This window comes from Equus caballus, chromosome 15 (genome assembly GCF_041296265.1).
Source record: "Equus caballus isolate H_3958 breed thoroughbred chromosome 15, TB-T2T, whole genome shotgun sequence".
Taxonomy (NCBI): domain Eukaryota; kingdom Metazoa; phylum Chordata; class Mammalia; order Perissodactyla; family Equidae; genus Equus; species Equus caballus.
Window position 1 is genome coordinate 45,022,165 of NC_091698.1, and position 22,077 is coordinate 45,044,241.

The 22,077-nt window shown below is 40.1% G+C and overlaps 1 protein-coding gene across 4 annotated transcripts; it reads left to right on the top strand.

The window, feature by feature from the left end:
• Positions 1 to 41: 41 nt before the first annotated feature.
• Positions 42 to 21,253, top strand: DUSP11 (dual specificity phosphatase 11). 4 transcript variants are annotated; one of them, XM_070235317.1, is made up of 10 exons: positions 42 to 175; positions 4,008 to 4,146; positions 6,244 to 6,319; positions 9,184 to 9,315; positions 12,456 to 12,579; positions 15,871 to 15,931; positions 17,943 to 17,989; positions 18,264 to 18,339; positions 18,581 to 18,766; positions 20,582 to 21,253. In XM_070235317.1, exons 2-10 carry the CDS (start codon positions 4,049 to 4,051, stop codon positions 20,775 to 20,777), a joined length of 996 nt encoding a protein of 331 aa, XP_070091418.1. In that variant the 5' UTR covers positions 42 to 175; positions 4,008 to 4,048; the 3' UTR covers positions 20,778 to 21,253. The 4 variants fall into 4 exon arrangements, with proteins under 4 accessions (XP_070091418.1, XP_070091419.1, XP_005599959.2 ...); XM_070235318.1 differs by having other exon boundaries at positions 51 to 175; positions 18,596 to 18,766; XM_005599902.4 differs by lacking the exon at positions 42 to 175 and having other exon boundaries at positions 869 to 4,815.
• Positions 21,254 to 22,077: the final 824 nt, after the last annotated feature.

Sequence of the window (22,077 nt, forward strand, 5' to 3'; positions counted from 1 at the left end):
AGATTCCCCACAAGAAGATGGGATTGGGTGGAGGGAGTCGGGGGAGAGCTACAGCAGCACCTGCATGGCTGAGCTCTGGGGAGGTGACATCCTAGGAGCCACATGTGCTAGTCTCTCTTCCCCAGGCTCTTATGTTAGGGAATCCTCTCAACGTTCCTTATAGATGTTCATTAATGTAATTAACTCATAGTTCTTTGTATTCTATGAATTATACTTTATAATATATATTGTACATTAGTAATTACATGTACAGTTAGTTAATGTCCTTAGAGAGGAAGGAAAAGGACATCTAGGTTGACCTATTACCGTTGTTCTGAAATCCTACCAGGTGATCTAATGGTGAACTTACTGCAGGTTTTAAGGAGGAAAGGAAAGGATTGGCAGCTCCTTCTGTAACTTGGTGAAAGCGTAGGGTGAGGTTTGTTGAGTGCCCCTTGTGGGGAATGATGTGGTTCAAGGCTCTTCTCTTTGAGTTTCTTCTCCTTGAATCCTACCTTCCTTGGACTGGGCTGGGCCGGGTTGGACTTGCATCTCTCTGCTGCTCCCCTTTTCTTTTGTCTGCATTATAGGCCTTGTTTCTGGGACCAGCCTCGCCCTTGCATCTCCCCCTCCTGGATGTTACTTCCTTTCAATCCCAGCAGCAGAGGTCTTCTTTCCAGTGCCTGATGCTTCTGAAAATGCCATCTGCCCATTAGAAGCAGATGCCACAGAGCCAGAGACACAGCTGAGGCCAGAGCTCTTCTCTTCCAGCCTTGGGTTGCAATTCTTTTGCCCATAATTTGCTACCTCTGGCTCCTTGGGCCACACAGGCCTCCTGCCATCCCACGCTTTTATACATGAGAGGCATTCGGGGTCCTCCCCTTTCCTTCACCTCTGAGTGTATCCAGTGTGGCAGTTGCTGTAGCCTCCTCCCTCTTGGAAACAGCCACTGTAGAATGTTGGGCCTCTAGGGTTCTCTGTCGGCCATGGTTGGGTGCAAGGCCAGGCAACATGCAGAGGAGAGTAGTGAGAGAAAGAGGAGGACATTCGTGGAGAATAGGGAAGTGGCAAGGTAAAAGAGAGAGGAAAAGAGAGCTGTCTGTGGATTTTTGGGTTTCAGTGAGAAACAAGTTGACACAATTTGGCCTCATTTTGTATTAACAGAACAGACAATTCAGTATATATTTTTTAATGTCTCTGGATAGTCCAGCCACTGCTATGTACCCTAAAGAGAATAATCTTAAATATCTTTTTCTCACTTTGTTTTATGTCATATGATGTCATTTACATCATTCATTGGTATGTTGGTAGAATATAGGTTGTTTTCAAATGCTCTGGCTTTGTCTCCGTATTTTTTTTCCTGGTTGTGTTTTTAAGGATTCAACATTGGAAGACGGATCTCATGTTGTTCTCCTGATGGTTGTTCATTTTGAAGCGTCATGAACTCACTTGACATGATGGGTTTTGTGAAGAAATGTAAACAGAGTCTGTGAGAAGCACTGCGGTGTTACACTGTGCGCTCACGACTAAGGAGCACTAAGGAGCAAATATCTGCAGGCAGCGTGTCCTGGCCTGGGTGCCTCTGTTACTGTCCCCCAGCTTAGTGCTCTTCTCTCTAACCACTGTGCTGACTGTGAGACAGTGGGTGAGGGCTGAGTTACTACTGATTTGTATGTGGAGTCAGCTGGTTTGGGGAGGAAATCTGTGGCTCTAGTCATTTTTATTGGTGGCAAGCTTTTCGGATGCCTAGATGGATGTGTCTGGGGATTTTTCTAGTGCTAGTGAGTAAGAGGTGTGTGATCCAAGATACCAAGAGCCCAGGAAAGATAGCTGTTAGATGGGACCTCCAAAGACACACATTTCATTTATAGGCCTATTTGTCCTGTTATGAAATGTCAATGTTTTGGGTGATGGCAGGGGATGCTTACCCGAGAAGTAATTGTGAAGGCTGTTGCAGTGTAAAGGTATGACTTTAGTTCATGAAATTTTTTTTTTTTTTTTGAAAAAGATTATCCCTGAGCTATCTACTGCCAATCCTCCTCTTTTTGCTGAGGAAGACTGGCCCTGAGCTAACATCCATGCCCATCTTCCTCTACTTTATACGTGGGATGCCTACCACAGCATGGCTTTTGCCAAGTGATGCCATGTCTGCACCTGGGATCCGAACCAGTGAACCCTGGGCCACCGAAGTGGAACGTGCGCACTTAACCCCTGAGCCACTGGGCCTGCCTCAAGCTCATGAAATCTTTGAAGGGTTTTGCCCCTCAGCTTCCTACCTCAGATAGCCTACTTCCATGACATGAGGCTAACAACATATCCACAAGTGAGACCAGTCTCTCTTTTCTCTATGTTCCCGTGGAAATGAAGGGAATCCAGAGCTACTGCAGGTTAGGTTGGGTGGTGTAAGATTGGGGGAGCTGTGGTAAGACAAATTCTGGTACCAGTAACATGTTTACACATGAAAATATTCACTTCCAACATCCAATCTATTTAGGCAAACCCTTATTTTGGCCTTTCCTGGTTCCCAGCCTCTATAACCACTTTCTCTCCATAGTTCCAGTCATTTAACCTTAGCATGCAGCCTCAGCACCATCTTGACCTCTAAAAGAATCTTAAGTGTATCAGGAAGAACTTGAATAGCTTTAGTCCAATGCTCTGGAACTTGTCATGAAGCCCTAACCTGAGCTAAAGCCTTATTTTTATAGTTGGGGTACTGTCTTGTCCCCTAGACCCATTTCCTGCATTTTCTACCCATGGGGATAACTGAGACTTGTCTTGGAGTAACACACCCTGTCCATCTACCCCCCAGGCTGTTTCTTACTCTCGCCATCAACACTTTTTGATTTAATTAAGTACTGGAAGCCCTCAAACCCCACATGTGGGGCCCTACCAGATACTGGTGGATTTTGTTAGTGGTTTCTTAGTGGTTTGGTGCTCCAGATATCCCTTGCTCCTTTATCTTTCCATTCCACTGTCCTGCGTACTTATTAAGGCATTCTTTTACCTCATATTGGGTTCACTCCCCTCCAAGGGCCTACTCTTTGCTCTTTCCCTTACTTTCTGGAAACCCTGTTATGCCTAGGTCTGGATTTTCTTGTGGCAGCTCCAGTTGAGTGTGTTCCCATCCCAATCCTGTGTATTTTAGCTAATTGGAAGTGCAAACAATACAGCATTTCTAGTTTCTGATATATTTATGTCAAATTTTATATATGGTTATGTCTACAGATATTTACACCCTATGTAATTTTTGGCCACTACACACCTATTGGATTTTTTTTCCATACATTCCAAAGGAATATTTTATGATGCAGCACCAAACTTGAATGTGCCCAGTTGTAAGTTTGCAACTCTGCTGTGCTAACTTATGTCTTGTCTTTTTCCAAATAGCAATTTACTAACATTGATCCATTTTTAATTATCTACAAGGATTCAGAATTATAAATACTTGTGGGTTTGAACTTGGTTAGACTATGACTGTCTCAGAAATGTTAAACATAGTGATCATTTTATCCGTTCATTCATTCATTTATTCCAGAACTCTAACCTTTCTCACCCTCTTTTTACCGAGCTCTCAAACGGTTGTGAGGATTACTAACAGTGTATATAAGATACTTTCAGAAATTAGGAACTAAAAAATAAAAATAACAAAAAACATTCACGATTATAATTATCTACAGTTTAATCTGGAATTGAGCACCCTATTCTGCCTTCAGACCTACTGTAGGACAATGCTGTCTTTTGCTGTTCCACGTATAGCCGAATTTAGAGTTTTTCTAACATGTACACCTCCTTGTGCTGATACTGTGTAGAAATCTTAGCCTTAAGCTGCACTCTTATCAATCTCAGTTATTGTTTTGTATTTTCTAAAATGTATATACATACCATCAACCTCTAGCGTGATACCTGGCACAGGATAGAAACCCAATAAAAGTTTCACTGTAAGTGGGAGTGTAGGTTGTTACAATGGTTTTGGAGGGTAACTAGACAATACTTTTCAAAATTTTAACTTTGCATATCCTTCTTTCCAGTAGTTCTACTTCTCGGAATTTAACAGTAGTTGTATTCATGCATGAGGATGTTCACATTGCAGTCTGTCTGTAACAGAGGACAAAACAACCTGAAAGCATCTAAAAGTCTGTCAATATTGGACTCATTATATAAATTATGGTAATTATAATCAATGGAATACTATGCCAGTATTAAAAAGAATAGAATGGATCTATGAATAAATGGACTGGGAAGTTCACTGTCTGAGGTTGATTGTAGAATACGTAGAGTACGCTGCTTTTACAGGAACTAGAGTCTATGCATATAGGTACAAAGAAATATTTATATAAAATATACACTGAGTGAAAGTAAGCACTTGGAAAGTATCTGGGAGAACCCCACAAGGAACTGGGAGGGTGGGACTTCACTTTTCATTCCACGTCCCATATTGTTTGAAATCTCATGGCGATGACAAACATGCACTCATCTGCATGAGCTGTACTACCGGCCTCCGGCGAAGGAGGGCGCTGTGGCCACCAGAGTGCTGTTTACTAACCCGGCTTCTCAGGCCGCCGGTGTGGGACGTCATCAGGAGGGGCGGTGGCGCATGCGCGGTAGTAAGAATTCTGGGCCCTACGTGGGTTGCTCTCTGGACGGTTGCGGTTGGGGATCTAGTTCTGGCAGCGAGGGCAGTGGGCTGGCGGCTTTGGCGTTCTTGGCGTTGAGTGGGCGGCATCTTCGGGCCCACATGAGCCACTGGCATGATGCCGGCGGCCGCCGCGTCCAGGGACGTATCGTTTCCCGACGTTCGTCATCCAAGAAGAAGGGCGGAAACCGCATCCCCGAAAGGTAATGTCTTGCGTCCTGGGCGTGGCCCTGCCGCCTCTTAGGCCCTGGGCCTCATCTGCTGGGGTCTCTGCCTGTGACTGTCGCCGCCAGGCACTTGGCCCGCCAACAGTAGCTGAAAGGCACAGTCTGTGATGTTCTGGTTTCTCCCCAGTCATTTAAAAGCGGAACTCTGGCCATTGCTGCTTGGGTAAAATGCAGAGGGACTGCTTTTTAGGATGGTCAGTGTTGGGGACACCGCTTAATTACCAAAACTGGAGTCCCGCTCAGTTCCTCAAGCTGTGTTGTTTTGGCATGGAAAACGTGAGTAACGAGAACTAAGTTTGAGTGAAAAAACCCTTCAGAACCACTGAACTTTCTGCCAAAAATGTTGGATGGTATCGTTTCCGGGAATCAAAACGGGCACCTGTAGCTGCCTACCGGGTCTCTTCTGAGTGCTCTTCCTCTACACGTTCAAATGATTAATAGTGAGACTTTGCTCTTATGTGCAATGAACTCGTTTTTATTCCTTGTGACTTTCCTTTCCTCCATCTCATACCTTATGAAGTCTCCTTCATTTGACCTCCTGAATGTTTTGGAATCTGTCACCCAATTTCCCTCAGCATCCTCATACAGAATGTGCCTTATCTTTTGCATGTAGGTCCTGACTAGTGTGCGTGTATCCACTGTCGTTTCCTTCCAATCCATTCTTCACACAGGAAATCTTTTTAATATGCAAGTCGGAACATTGCTCAGAAACATCACTCAAAAACATTGTTTTAAGAGTGAAAACGAACTCTTGACCCTGGCCTTGAAGAGTCTGCCTGGTCTAGAATCCTCTCTGCTTCTTCGGCCCGGTCTTGTGCCCCTTTTGCCCTCACTGTCTGTGCTTCAGATTCACTGGGTTGACCTCGGTGAGTTCTCCCTCATCCTGCAGAGGTCAGCTGAAAGATTACTTTTCAGTGTGACTCCTAGCACTAAGTGAAGTTCACAGCCCCTTTCCCATCTGATTTTCTTTTAAAATACGAACTTGAAGGTCCGCACTGATTTTATTTGATGACTTCAGTTGTATGAGAACTAAAAATAAACCATGAAGTGAAAGAATTTTTAAACGATTTCAGTCAACATGTGAGTATTGATGACACCTTAGCATTGAGGACTGGGCTGGCTTATCAGCGATACAGAAGGCCTGGCCATCTCTGGATTTGCTTAGGCCTTCTTTGTGAAGACCTTTGCTCTGTTTTGTTGCCTTGTATCTGTTTTCAAGATCTGGAACAGGAAGAAGGGGAGAACAGGTGGTTACTAGGTGGGGTTGAAGAAGGGGAGCAGCAAGATGCAAAGCAGAGAGCAGAGGGGACCTGCTGTGTGGGCTGTGAATTCCATTCTCAAGGAGTCCCATGTGCAGGGAGACAGGCTAACATCAAATTTGGCTCACAGAAAGTGTATTAACAGGTGGAAAGACTATCTCGCAGTTGGACAGCGGATGCCTGGGACTCGTTTCATTGCTTTCAAAGTTCCTTTGAAAAAGGTAAGCAAAAGTTGATTCAGTATTCTTTCAGAAATCTGAATTCACCATGTAGATCTCTGGTCCTGAGCCATGTCTGACTCCATTTCCCCTTTTTATAGCAGATACTTTGTAATAGCCCCTTTACTTTCCTGAAGTGAAATTCATAGATATATACAACCTGCTTCCACACTTAAGTTTAAGCGAAAAGAAACTCAGCATAACCCTCTAACTATAATATAAAGGATAAATAAAATAAATTAATTTAGAATAAAGTAATATGTATTTACATTTCCATATGTCAATGTTTGGGCATGGCTTTACTAAAAATAAAGGAATTGTCAGTTGCTTGCGCCATGAATGCCAAAGCTGCCCGTGCTCACTGATCTGAGTGGGTATGTTGCCTTAGTGGCAGGAGTTTCAATGATTGTGAGCTGTGCTTAGTAGATTTCCAAAGAAAACAAAGTACAGTGTTCTCTTGGATGATAAGGTGACAGCTATCCTGGAAATTCAATGTCCATGAGAACTGCGAAGAAACCCTTTGTGTTTATTTGTGAAATGGATTAGATTCTAAGGCTTAGATACTTATGAACAGTTGTTTCATGTTGAATAGGATATTCCAAGGTCATCCAGGTGTGGGACACATTTGTGGGACTGTTCTGAATTTGGCAAGATGTCTGGTCTTCATGACCCTCACTCACTAAATGCCAGTAAGACTCCTTCACTCCCCTCATTATAGCCAAAAAAATACCCTGGATCAGCAAGGTCAGAATTTCAGCATGGAAACTCAGAAAAATTGTGTTTCTGGTTTTTTTTTTTTTTTTTTTTTTTTTTAAATTGTGTTTCTGTTTGAAGTAAGAAAGGAATAGGTGGGGAAAGCATTTGACTGCCATAAAAAATAGGAGAAGAGATTCCATGTCTCATTACCCTGCCCAGCACAGTGTGGATTAGTGTCAGGAAGAGCCCACTTTGAATGTATCGGGAATTTATTTAATTTGTGTCTCATAGGTCGGGGGTGGTTTTTCACCTACTCTGTCAATTCTTCTGCATCTCTGGACTTAAACATTAGTGATTTCATAGATAAACAAATAGTTCTGACTCACATCTGGCAACACCAAGCTTAGTGTTTGCCACATCGTAACTACTTCCCAGTCTTTGTTGAATGAGTGAACTGATGGCCCACCCACATTGGCGGTGCCTGTGAATTTCCTCCTATATTCCTCCTCCTCTATGCAATTGTCCTAAACGCTCAGTCCCTGCTCCACGGCCTCTACAAGGGGATCCTGAGGTTCCCCGGGGTCCCTGCTTAGCCCCTTTTCTGCAAGGACATCAGCAGGGAGAAGCAGGAAGACTCTTCAGTCTCCTTTCCTCCGCACAGCCAACATCTTTCCTGTGTGACGTGGTTATAGGAAGCCTCTTCTAGTTCTGTGTGCACTCTTCAGTGTTGGGACTGTTTAAGGCGCCATCAAGGGGATTGCGAAGCTGCAGGGCCACTCCCAGTGCAGTCCCTGTTCACGCAGTAGAGGTAGGGAGATGAATGACCCCTGCGTGGCAGTGGAATGGGACAAGGTGTCCTGGGTGTTTGAGGGAAGTCACCCAAGGCAAAGCTGCCTCAGTACCTGGCAGTCGAGTGTCAGGCACAGTGGACTGTCAAGTGGCAAATGATGTGTCACAGAAATGTCACAGCAGAAATGCCTAGGAATGGAAAGGAGGGGGAAATGACAACAGACAGGGTTAATCAAGGAAGGCTTCCTAAGGGGTTTGTGACTAAATGAGTTACCTCAGGTTGGCTGTTGTTCAGATAGCTGGAGACGGTAATGATCCTCCAGCTCCAAGTCTGGAAGAAACTGACAGGAGAGATTGTACGCCTTGTTGTAATTAACACAGTCTTCAAACCTTTCACAGTGTTCGGTGGAAGACTCAGCATCGTAGATCTGTCAGATCTGCCTAAGTTAATTTGTAAATTTAACGTCATCTCATATCATCTGATTCTAAAGCTCGTATAGCAAAAGAAACTTACATAGCCAGGAAAATTCTGAAAAAAAAGAGCAGTGGAAGGGGTTCATGTAGCCGTACCAGAAATTAAGCCACATTAGAAGTGTGGCTGGAGCACAAGGGATTTTTAGGGCAGCGAACCTAATCTGTCTGATACTATAAGAGTTAATACCTGTCATTGTACATTGGCCAAAACCCATAGAATATACAGTACAAAGAGTGACCCGTGATGGGAGCTATGTACTTTGATAGTCTTGTGTCAATGTTGATTTATTGTTTCTAACCAATGGAGCACACTGGGTTGGAATATTGATGGTGGGGACGGCTGTGTAGGGTGAAGGAGAGAGGCTGTGATCAGGAACTCTCTACTTTCTGCTCAGTTTTACTGTCAACCTAAAACTGCTCTAAAAGCTAGTCTATTAATTAAAAATAGAAAAAGTTTATTGGTGGCACTTGAATAACCACAGATCAGTGGAACAGATTATATAAATAAGACAAATACATAAAAGAATATTTATCAATGAAAGCCATCCTTTCTATATATAGATCTTTAACAAGGATTTATAAGTGCCTTTTTATAGGCACGCCCCTTGGAGCTGGAGGTACAGTGGTGGACAACATTGATGTGGTCCCTGCCTTCTGGGAGTTTACAGTCTGGTTAGGAACCCACATGAAACAAATAGACGCAGAAATAAATCTGTAGATGTTAGCTTATTTTCTTCCCTCTAATCTCTGGAAGAAAAGATTGTAATATAGCTCGTAACTTCCAGAAGAGTGGAAACTTTCCTCTGAATCTCATTGTATGTTCGCGTCACAGGGCTTGAATGAATGGATAATAAAAGAAAGAATTTTAAGCACACGTTTGCTCTTTGTTATTTCATTCTCTCTGACAGAATTTTGAAGAGAAGCTTGCTCCAGAAGAATGTTTTTCCCCCTTAGATCTTTTTACAAAAATCCGAGAGCAGAATGAAGAACTTGGACTGATTATTGACTTAACATACACTCACCGCTATTATAAACCAGAGGTAAATGGAACCCTTAATTGAAAAGAATCTTCTTCTTTCTGATACTCTCATAACTCACAGTAATTCACTTTTCTAATTGCTATCTCGAAATGAAATTAAAGACATGACTTGAACTGTTATCTTTGGCCATAGCCTCTGTGTGTGCTTAAGAAACTCTGTAAGCTTCCATGTTCTATATTTTGAACATAAAGTAAACTTTTAGTGAGAAAAGTAGTAGCCTAAAAGGAAAGAAAAGGAATCCATGATGTCTTTAGTACTTATTTTGAGTAGTTGTCAGAGCACGTGTAAGAATCTCGATAGAAGACAGTTCTCTAAGTTTTATGCCTTCCTTTCCCAATGTCTTTGGATACAGTAGAGAAACCTGTATGTTCTGTTGGCCTGTGTGGCATTATCAGTGGGAAAGAATTATCCTTCTTCTGGCAGTTCCACAGCCTTGGGAAACAATAACGCCTAATATTTGTTGACATTTATATGTATAGCATTTTGCAGTTTAATTAGTACTTTCACATACGTTAACTCAGTTAATCCTCACAACAGTCCTTTGCTGATGAAGTGGGAGTGGTACTAAGGTCTCCTACTTAGTGCTTCCTTGCACTAAGCTCAGAACATAGATGGTTACGATTACTCATTTCACAGATGATGAAACTCAGGCTCAGAAAAGGAAGAATTGATCTTTGAACTCAGTTATTCCTCTTGTTTTTTTTTTTATTGTGGTAAAATATGAATAATATTTATCATTTTAACCATTCATAAGCGTACAATTCAGTGGCACTAAGTGTATTCATGATGTGTAACCATCACCACTGTCTATATTCAAAACTTTTTCATCATCCTTAACAACAGCTCTATAACCATTAAACAATAGCAACCCCATTTCCCTCCCCCAGCCTCTAGTAACCTCTATTCTACTTTGTATGAATTTGCCTATTCTAGGAAGTTCATGTAAGTGGAATCATAAAATGTTTGTCCTATATCTGGCCTTCTTCCCTAAACATGTTTTCAAGGTTCATCCATGTTACAGCATGCAGCAAAATGTCATTCCTTCTTATGGCTGAATAATATTCCATCGTGGGTATATACCATATTTTATTTATCCATTCTTGTGTTGATGGACACTTGGGTTGTTTCCACCTTTTGCCTGTTGTGAATCATGCTGCTGTGAACGTTGGTGTGCAAATATTTGTTCAAATCCCTCCTTTCAGTTCTTTTAGATGCATAGGTAGGGGTGGAGGTGCTGGATCATGTGATAGTTGTATGTTTAACTTTTGAGAAACTCCCAAACTCTTTTCCACAGTATCTTCTTGTTTTTAAACATGTATCACAAAGTTGAAACATGTACAGAAGGAAACGTAATGCTGTGGTGTCATTGTCCACCCATGAACTCATCCAGTCTTAATTTTTATCAGCTGATGGCTGTCATGTTTCATCCTTACCCCTCCTTGTTTCCCTCATTCCATAGTATTTTGAAGTAGATCCCAGATATCATCTACTTTCACCTGTACATTTTTGGTATGCATTTAAAATATGGGACTTTCATTTCCCTCCTTTTTTTTTTTTTTTTTTTCTCCTGCTGAGAAAGATTTGCTCTGAGCTAACATATCTGTTGCCAGTCTTCCTCTCTTTTTGTATGTGAGCTGCCATCACAGCACGTCCACTGACCAGTGGTGTGGAGCCTCGTCCCAGAACCAAACCTGGGCTGCTGAAGCAGAGAGCACCAAACTTAACCACTAGGCCACCAGGGCTGGCCTAGGACTTTTATTCCTTAATGTCATTTTTTACTATTAAATATCCAGTCAGTGGTCAAATTTGCAATTGCCTCCTAAATGTCATAAAAATTGTTTTTAAGGAGTTCTGTTTAGATCCAAATAAGGTCCACAATTTTCATTTGGTTGTTAGGTCTCTGGTGTCTTATGTAATCTTTAGGTTCTCTCTCCTTGTCTCTCTCACTTTCTTTTTTTCCCCTTTAATTTTGTTTTTTGAAGAAACCAGATAGTTTGTCCCTTCTAGATTTTGATGATTGCATCCCCATGTGTTACTCACATGTTCTCCAGTCCCTTTATTTCCTGTAAATTGGTAGTTGGACGTAGAGGCTTCATCAGATTCAGGCTTGGGATTTTTTTGGCAAGACAGTTTCACAGGTAATGATGTTTCTTCCCTGGAAACACGTAAGTGATGTCTCTTTTTGTGAGATTAGCAGTCCCTGATGACCCATACCTGCATCCATTAATTCATTTGGGGCTTCAAAAAATGGTAAATTCTATTAAAATTGTTTTTTCATTTATTAGCTGGGTATTTTTCTGTCAAGAGTAGCTCCCCTTATCAACTGTTTGGTTACCTAATTGTGGAGGCATGATTCTTTCCTTTATTTAACAGTTTTCAAGATGAGTTGATTCACCAATATCCTCCAGTGGTGACCAGTTAGATTTTGTTTTTTTATCTTTCGTATCATTACGGACTCCACTGCAGTTATTATTTTTATTCAGGCACAAATTGAGACCCTATCTTTCGCCATTTGGAGCTTCTTAATTTGGTTCCTGAGTCCTTTTGAAATGAGATGGCATCGGTTGTTTCTTGGCTTTTCCAGTGGTCAGAGCTAGGAAGTGTCTTTGTATGTTTGTTTTTAATATAAAATGTATCATAGGTTCCTACTGATACTCTGCATTTAAATTCAGAACGACGGGATTTTCCGTTCACTTCTTCTGTCTTTATTGGTAACTACTTTCTCCTACCCCAAGTACACCAGTTCTCATCAGTGCCTGTAATTTGCTCTATCTCACAATTTAAATTTAAGTTTTTCTGACTCTATTTTACTGTTCTACTTAAATCACAGCTGCTTTATGGCCCTTGAAATTGAAAATATTGGGTAGAACTAGTTAGACAGTTTCTTGTTATATATGCATTCATTGACATAGGCCTTGTTGTCAGTTTGGTATGCCAATTGACTATCCATTCTCTAGTTTTAGTGAAAATCAGGGATCCTCCTGGTTGAAGCAGCTTTGGAAGAAACGGCTCTTTTATCAGAATTACCAACATACTAAATTTATTATAATCTCTTGGTATTTATTCTCACTTCTCTAGTTAATTTTTAATTCGTTCCCTACAAATGAAATAATATATATTTTCATGGTTTTGCCTTATAGGACTTGCCAGAAACTATTCCTTACTTAAAGATTTATACGATCGGGCATCAGGTACCCGATGATGACACTATTTTTAAATTCAAATGTGCTGTTAATGGGTTTTTGAAAGACAATAAAGATAATGGTGAGTTTTTTTCTTACCTGAACTTTGGTATGCATTTTGAATGGGCTTGGGAATTTTTAATATTTTTAATAGTTTTAACATTAGGCCTGTTGTTTTTGATAATGTTAAGATAGAAATGTCAGATGGTGCTAACAGAGTAAGATATTTTTCCTTTTTATGGTCACAGAAAATTTAATTTGGAAAGTGATTTTAGTGAGAAATATAAACTGAACTAGCTCACTTGTCTCTTTTTTAAAAATTTGGATGGGAAATATATAATAAAAATTTCTTGTCTTATTAACTGGTTAAGAGATGAGAGGTGGAAGAAAAGGTTAAGAATCTCAGGGTCTTAGCATGTATAAAAGAGACAAGAAAAGGCAAAGGTTTGGAGGGAGACAGACCCCTAGAAGGAAAACACAACAGAGTAGAGCAGTGGAGTGGCTCCTCACCATAAATACGTAAGATGTTGCTGTTGTTTTTCCTCTTTGGGTGCAAGTGAGGAAGGGCACTACTGCCTCTTATGCTTATTCTCAGACAAGAAGAACTTAAAAGGCTGATGTTTTCTTGTTCCTGCTTTAAGATCCACCTTACTCTGTTGAAAATAGATCTTAATAGCTTCTGAATTTTAAGGATCTGGTTGCCTTTTTCTGGCCTCTAACTATCATAATATGGTATTTACCATATTATAAGACTAAGGAATCTTTTGTCTTTGGAAAGCCACTGACCCAAAGGACAAAGTGCCCTCTTTCTCAGTTTAGCTTGGGGAGTGTACAGTTTATTAACTAAATTTGACAGATACTAAATATTCCATATATATGTAAAACAGGGAGTAGGGGAGAAAGAATAGAGATGGAAGTGAGAAGATAGGAGATGGGAGGCGAGAGAGACAGGTAGGAATTTTAAGATAAATTTTCAAACTATAACCTGGTCACTTAATGCCAGCATCAGCTCTTAAATATCTTAAGCCCTGTTCACAGATCTTCTCTGTACTTTAACTTTAAAACTTGAGAGGCTTGGCCTTGCCTGTCATAACCATGGCATCTACAGAGAGGTAAATTATTTGATTTGTACCAACTGTACTCACAGAGACGTTGCCTCTTAAGACATCAGGGTGCAGCGGCCAGCCTACTCTCTGCTTCCAGGGCCCTTTGTGTGGAACTGTTACACACTGTTCCAGCTGCTCGTGAGAGCCGGAAGATCCTGATGAGTGCGTGAGAACATGTTTGTAAATCCCACTTGTTCACGTTACACCGAGTGTAGTCTGTTTTGTAGGCCGACCCACACATGGGTCATCTGCCTACGTGTGGTGACTTCACTGTGCTCTCTGCTATAGCAGCCTCAGGACCTGCTTATGATGTGTTCTGGCTGCCTTTGCTACAGGCCCTCACACGAGTACCAGGCTCACTGATGAAGAGGAGGACACTACACTATCTACTCCCTAGAACTGGGAGACTCAGAAAATAAACTGATTTCAGTAAACACTGAAGCCTTTTAGGTTTCTTCTTAGGACACAGGGCTACAGAGATGAATAGTAGTCTTTGTTCATTAGAAACTTAAAGTTACCTAGGAGGATAAACATGTAGTAACTATAAGACAGTGGGTTAATTATAAGAAAATAATTAAATATAGCAGGAAGCCTGACTGAGGAGACAGCACTCGAGCTGGATTGGGGGAAGAGGATTTTGCAAGAATGAGGGAAGGACAGAGCAGGTATTGGGAACAGGTACAAAAGGCACCGGGCTTGAACTTGTGACCTGGAGAGGCAGCCTCTGGTGTGACTAGAGGGTACTGTGAATGGGCGTTGAATTCATGTGTTCATTTTCAACAAATATTTATATAACACCTTCTAAGTTGAAGGCACTGTTGTAGGAAGTAGGAATAGAAGAAAATTCTTGTTCTTATATCCTTTACATTCTAGTGTGGGAGAGTGATAAATAAGTAAATATATGGAATGTCAGATGGTAATGCTTTGGAGAATAGCAAAACAGGATAAAGAGGTGAGGGAATGTGGTTGGTGATCAGGGAAGGCCTCTCTATTAAGATGTCTTTTGAGCAGAGCCTTAAAGGAAGTGAGGAACCAAGCCATTGGCTATCTGGGGGAGCTGGGGATCTGGGGAGAGGGAGTGTTCTAAAGCAGAGAGAATAGTAGCTGCAAAGTCCCTGAGGCATGCCTGTGCTCAGTATGTTTGAGGAATAGTAAGGAGGCCAGTGTGGCCGGAGTGGGGAGAGTGAGTGAGGAGAGAGCAGTAGAAAATGGGATCAGAGAGGTTGGCAGGGGGCAGGAGGGAGGTGGACCATGTAGGTCCTTGTGAGTCATAGTTCAGATCATCGTGGACTTACAGTTCAGTTAGAGAGAGAGATTGATATCTATAAAGAGTTTGAAATGCTATGCTAAAAGTTTGGGCTTTATGCTATGCTAAATGGAGATTGTTTTTAAGCAAAGGAGCAACCCAGCCAAATTTGTATTTTAGAAAGATAACGTCTTCCACGTGGAGGATCAATTGAAATAGAAGAGATTACAAGCAGGGAGGTAGTAATCCAGGCAGGAGAGGACAGTGCCTTCCTACGAGACACCACCTAGTCACAGACATAAATTTTGCAGAAATCAACTACATGTTGTTTTTTAATTTATTATTTAATTTTTGAAATACTATGGCATTGCTGGAAAACTCTTAGACTTGATTCTAGCCTTTGTTCTAATTTCCTGCTGTGTAGCTTGGGTTTATCTCCAAGTCTTGCTTTTTCATTGTAAAATGCGAACAGTGCTGTTTACCCGAGTACGTCACAGGGCAGAGAGACCTGCGGCCTATGAGGAGTGGCAAAGGGAAGATGGAATGGAAGTGTTTTGGGAACTGCAGAGTACTACAGACACTCTTTATTCTTTTTAACATTCAGTATTAAAAGTGGAGGCATTTCATTTGTTTCCCTCAAAAACAAATTTCATTCTTCTTATAGCCTGTTTTTTTTTCACTCCCTTTTTCTATAATTAAATCAGTTACTGATGGGCATTCTATATTAGACAAATGGGTTAGTCTCAATGCAGTTTCAGCTGTTAGTACCTGGCCAGGCCTTCTTCAGTTTACATTATCCTGTCCGATTGGGGGCTATGCAAAATTCCCCAGAAACAATGAATTTTGACTTTATGTTAGATAATTCTTTATTGTATGTTCCTAAAAGATCACATTCCTCTTCAGAGTTATTCCTTTTCAGGGTAGTGGTAGTGTTGTGGTAACTGATAAATGTACTCTTCAGAAAATTGTGTAATTTGTATAACTGTTTCATTTGTTTAACTCTGTATTCCCTGTTTTACAGACAAACTTATTGGCGTCCACTGTACCCATGGTTTAAACAGGACTGGCTACCTCATCTGCAGGTGAGTTGCCAACCCCGAGAGGCAAGGCCAGGTTTAAGTTGTTTCATTTACAATAGTAACGTAAGCTAGTTGCAAAAAATGAAGTCAGTGTAGAAATGTATAAAGTAGAAAGCAGTCTTGACCCCCGCCAGAGATTACCACCGGTAATAATTTAGTACATAGTTTTTCAGACTTTAAAAATGCATATATAAGCACATGCATGTAATGAATGGTATAATATTTAGACATTCTAATCTAATATATGGTGGACATCTTCCTGTGAAAGTATTTGGAGACCCTATACTTTTTTTTTTTTTTTAAGATTTTATTTTTTTCCTTTTTCTCCCCAAAGCCCCCTGGTACATAGTTGTATATTCTTCGTTGTGGGTCCTTCTAGTTGTGGCATGTGGGACGCTGCCTCAGCGTGGTTTGATGAGCAGTGCCATGTCCGCGGCCAGGATTCGAACCAACGAAACACTGGGCCGCCTGCAGCGGAGCTTGTGAACTTAACCACTCGGCCATGGGGCCAGCCTGACCCTATACTTTTTTAAAGGCTGTGTTGTTCCTTTGCTTATTGATGAACGTAAAAGTCAGGAGTTTTTGATGTGATAAAACATTGAAGTAGTGAACATTCCTATATGAACATATTTGAATATATGTGCTGTTATGTCAGAGATAATCTTCCTCAGAATGGAATTTCTGAATCAAAGAGTTGACGCCCCTATGCTTTTTCGTGGATGTTGCTACCCTGTACCAGCTCACGTTTGTTCACTTGGAAAATATTTATTGAGCATCTGCGATGTGTACACACTGTGCTGAGTGCCAGCAAAAAGACTCGTGAGACTTTGTGAGGAAGGAGACTTGAGCTTTCTGAATCCTAACAGTCTAAGGAGGGAATAGATATTCAAGAAGCCCACAGATACTTATAGAATTACCACTCTGACAAGTGCCATGAAGGAGGGGGACAAGGCACTGTGAGAGCATACTAATAGGGAGGACTTGAGCTCATTGTGGAGCTTAGAGAAAGTTTCTGTGGGTGTTTGAGCTGATGTCTGAAGGATGAGTAGGTGATAACCAGATGGAGACATTGCAGGGAGAATTCTGGGCATAAGGAACAGCAAAGACACTGTAACGAGAGCATTGCTGTGATGGAGGAACTGGCCAGGGAGGCTAGGCTGTGGGGGAACTAGGGGTAGGAGCTGGATCATGCAGGCCTGGGTTTAAGATTTTATATTTTATGTTAAGAGTAACAGAAAATCATTGAACTTTTTTAGTTGAGGGCAAATGTGTGGAACATAATCAAATTTGCATTTTCAACCTATCATTTTGCTAGGTGGAGAATACACTGCGGGGGGAAAGAGTGGAATCAAGGAGACAAGTTAGGAGGCTTTTGTAGAAATCGAGGCATATTGGTGGCTTGGCCCAGGGTGTGGTGGTCACGTTGGTGGAAAGATGTGGACATATTATAGACATATTTAGGTAATATCATTGTTGGGACTTGGTGGTGGGTTGAAGACGAGGGTAAGGAAGAAATGGCTGACAGTGATGGTGATTCCTGAGTTTCTGGCCCGTACAGTTGGTTAGATAGTATTTTTTAGATATGATATTAATATTTTTCCCAATTTGTCTTTTGCTATCTGTTAGTTCCTGATCAATACTCTGTTGGTTAAGTAAGTCACCTGTCTTCAGTGTACAAAGCATTTTGATCAAACATGACTATTGTATTTTATCAGATATCTTTTTAATGTCTGCCAGTTTGATCCTGTATTTTCTTCTCTTTCATTTATTAAATTGTTATATTAATGTAAATAATTATATTATGGATTTTCTAAAGTTGGTTCATCCTTGCATCCTTGGAATTAAGGAGTTTTGTGGTCATGGTATATCATTCTTTAATAATTATTGGATTAGATGTGCTGATGTTTTCTTAGGATTTTTATATCTATATTTGTAAGTGAAATTGGACCTTTTTTGAAAAAACCTGATTTTTTCTTTTTATGTATAAATGACTCAGATTATGTTGTTTTGTTAGGTATTTGATTGATGTAGAAGGCATGAGGCCAGATGCTGCAATTGAATGTAAGTGTAAGGGTTGTCACTATTTTTCTCTTTTTATAAAAGTTGAAAGTGAAATATAGATGAATTTCTCAAGTTTTGGAAAAGAAGAAAAGTTTGTAATTCATTTGTTTTAACATAAGATAATCTTTACCAAAAGTTTATAAAGGAATATACCTAAAAATAGTGAGATCTACCAGCTTGGCTCATTAGTTAGTGGAGTTTAGCTTTGATCTGCTTTCTCCGGGAAAAATTTGCTTTTTGTACAGTTATTTCTAACAGTTCATCCACTCCTCAGTATTCAATAGGTGCCGGGGACATTGCTTAGAAAGGCAAAACTACATTGAAGACCTTCAGAATGGGCCCATCAGAAAGTAAGTTGCATTTTATATGTGAGATTTGTGGTTAGGGAGATGTGTTTTTATATCATTTATGTTGCACATATCCATTCATCTTGTAGCTTGTTTACTTGCTCTGGGAAACCTAAATAAATAGGAATAGGGGAAGAATGGGATTGTTATTTTCATGGGCCAAAATATAGTCACTAAATTGGCTACTAAATTTGGAATAATTTTAATAATTATTGTAATATTGTGCGGAAACATTCACTTTGAGGAATTGGGATTCCAGTGTATCCAGATCAAGTGGTTCTGAAGACTTGACACATATGATGGAACCAGTGCACACCTCTAATAAGTTTGTTAGCCAAGGACCTAGGTATGAGCTACATCGAACCCAAGGTTACCCAGTACCTTCTCGGCATTTCCACACCCAGACTCAAGATTTGCAGCAGTCAGTAAGGTATTTCTGCTTTCTCTTTTTCTAGAATTGAAATAGAAATTAATATTATAAATTAGTGCAAACACATAATGGTGATGAGAAAGTGATGTTTTCTTGCTGATCACTGTCAAACAGGAAGGGTTGTTTGCTCCATATTTTGCACTGAGGGCTGGAAGATCAAGTATAGGATGGGGAATATGTGACTTTTCAGAGGCAACTGGGAAAAGGGCTTAGAAATTTTCATTGATTCTAAACTTAGTTTAAGCCAGCTATTTGATGTCACTATCAAAAAGGATCTTTCATTCTTAGGGTACATTAATAATGGTATAGTTTTCAGAATAAGGAAGGTTGTTATTTAAAGAGTAAATACAAAGTATAGGAAAAATAGTAAAATTCCAGTAGAGAAGTTTGCAAAGGATTTGAAGATAAATCACAAAAGTATTTTCACTTTGAAAATGAGAAAAACCTCAGTGCAGTTAAAATAGCAAGGTACTGTTTTTTGCCTATTAATTTAGCAACAGTTTTTGATAAGGCAGTCCAGTGTAGTGGTGGTCAGACTAGACCTGGGTTTGCATCCTGGCTCTGGCATTCACCCTCTATGTGATCTTGGGTAAGATCTCTAAATTTCTATTTTCTCATCAGTCAGATGGAAATTTTAATAATACGTGCCTCATAGGGATTGTTGTTGACTATGACATGAGTTAATAAAGTACTTTAGCACGTTGTAAACACTTTCAAAAAGATGGTGACATTTTTAGAAGATGTAAACATTTCAAAAAGATGTTGCTTGTGTTGCCAGTGGCACTGAAAATTGGTGCAGCCCTTGTGAAACATAACTTTAATAGCCAAAAATATGCTCATACCTGGTAATTCCATGTTGAGACTAAGGAAATATTTCAAAATATGGTAAAAGCTATATTCATTCGGTCATTCAGCTCATTTCTCAAACTCCCTCCTATGTATCAGACACTGGACTAGGTGCTCAGGATGCCGCAGTATATGTTCTGAGATGTTAATCACAGCATTATTTATAGTAGTGGGAAAATTGGTAGTGGCTTGCATTTCTAACAATGAAGAATAGCTAAGTAAATTATTATATCCATACTATGACATTTTATAAAGCCACTGAAAGTGATAGCTCACTTACAATAAGTGAAAATAACAGGTTATGATTTAACAGTCAAAAAAAGATGTAAAGGAAAAAGACCAAAGGAAATAGTAACCAGTTGAGTTAGATTAAGTGAGATTGAGAGTTTAGGGGTGGGGGGGGTTCTTTTCTCAGATTTCCAATTTTTTTTGTATAATTACATTAGATTTACTTTATATTATCTTGCTTTTGAAACAATTCAATTTAAATCTTAATTTTCCAAATTTGTTGCATGTACCATGGTTAGAATTTCTACACTTTACAATTAATGTATATATGTATTTATAAAGGGAAAGCAGTTTTCTGTTTTCAAAAATAAATAGCTTATTCTGGGTTATGTCAACCCCACCATACTTGGAGAGAAAGTGTCTGATTAGACTAGTACGGGCATGCATTTATCTCTATAGGGAAAGGTAAATGGCTCCTGGGAACCTACTGTGTGCCAAGGCACTGTGGTAGGTAATTTAAATATATTGTCTTAATTTACCTTCAAAACAACCCATGAAGAGGGAAGATATTATTAGCTCCATTTTATAAAGAACTAAGTAATCCAAAGATTAAGCAGTTTATCTACCAAGGTCATACAGGTAGAAAACAGCAGAACCAGTGTATCTGTGTATTATTTTATAAAGCTTATTATATATTTTATTAAAACTAATAATAGTCTATTACCTTTTGTTTCGTTTAAGAAAATTTTCACAGAGTCAGAACATTTATCGGAGAGGCCGTATCCCTCCTCCTGGGCCTCCTGGAGAGGACTATTCACAGAGGAGGTACTCTTGGAACGCAAAGCCAAGTGCCAGGCCAGCAGCCCAGAATGAAGGCTGGTATCCTGGCAGTTACTACCGACTTCCGTACCCAACCCACTGGGGATGGACCGAGTGACACACACCTATCCTGGAATCAATCTGGAGTCAGAGCAGGACTGAAGACCGCGGAAGTGGCTTTTTATAAGATCAGGTCAAATGAGGTTTATAATCTATTTTATTGCTCCCTTATGTGTTCAAGATTAAGGAAAAATTATATTGATACTTACCTCTTTGCTGATAAATCTGTAGTATTTGTAACAGTGAAGGAAATGATCTGTCATTCCAGTCTTAAATTTTTTTAAAGGAAGATATTTTAGAACTGATAAAGTAATAAAGAACTTCCCTTGTAAATTATTTTTTAAAATTATGTCTTTTTCTATGTATTTCCTTCTGACTAGATTTGTGATATGAGCGTGTGTATGTGCAGAAATTTTTATTGTTTTTGCCATGTTCTATTATTGACAAAATCATTAAGGGTATCTTTTTTTCCTCCAACTGTTCGAGGTTTCTATTAAAATCTCCCTAGGAGACAACAATCTCTTTGAAACCAAATCACTATTTGTAATTGTAGTATTTTTGTGATTAGACATTTCTTTCTTTGGCCAGTCTGTTGTGGGATTTGACCAACTTGCTTTCACTGAACTGTCAGATATGCCATCTAACACAAGAAGGGATAAACTTTTAGGGATTGATTGTCAACTGGGCAAGAGAGACTGACTGATAAAGCAAAATGCTGGGCAATTTACCTGACAGTTATCACCTGGGTAGAACTATTCGGAAAACTTGAACACATTTACAGACTATAAAGGTTGCTTAATGAACAGAACAGGAGACAACATTTAAAGCCTGGGCTATCTGGGAAGACTTGCGTGGCTCCTTGTGTTACTGCTTCTCCAGTGAACGTAACCTGCTGGGATCTTTCTCCACTCGCCTCTTGGAGCAGAGTGATGCCCTGACCTTGCCTTTTTCTAGGTTGTCCCTTCTGCTGGTCTGCCTCTGGAACACATAGATGAATCACTTGGAAAGTGTTGATTGTTTTTAGTTGCAGAGGAAGCCAGAAACCTTTGTCTGCTCAAGAAAGTGCCTTGAGCATCAAGACATCATAAGCCTCAGTAGATATTTGATGAATACTTGCGGAACTTGGCTTCATTTTTTCAAGCCTCTAATTTTGAAGATTTGTATCATAGAATGTCTGATACTGCATGTGATAGTTATTTTCTCTGTTCTCTTTTACATGTGAACAACATGTGGAACCTGACCCTACGGAAGTGCTTTAGCTCAGCTTCTCCCCTGGTCTGTGTCTCATTAGCTCCGTCAAGTTGCTGCCCTTCACCTAAGTGATGGTTCATACAGTTTTTTCTGCCCACTACATTTAA

Coding starts and splice junctions, on each gene's coding strand:
- DUSP11 (XM_005599902.4), top strand. CDS start 4,574: ATGCGCGGTAGTAAGAATTCTGGGCCCTACGTGGGTTGCTCTCTGGAC. Junction 17,990..18,263: donor GCCAGATGCTGCAATTGAAT/GTAAGTGTAAGG, acceptor TCCACTCCTCAG/TATTCAATAGGTGCCGGGGA. Junction 18,340..18,580: donor CAGAATGGGCCCATCAGAAA/GTAAGTTGCATT, acceptor ATTCACTTTGAG/GAATTGGGATTCCAGTGTAT.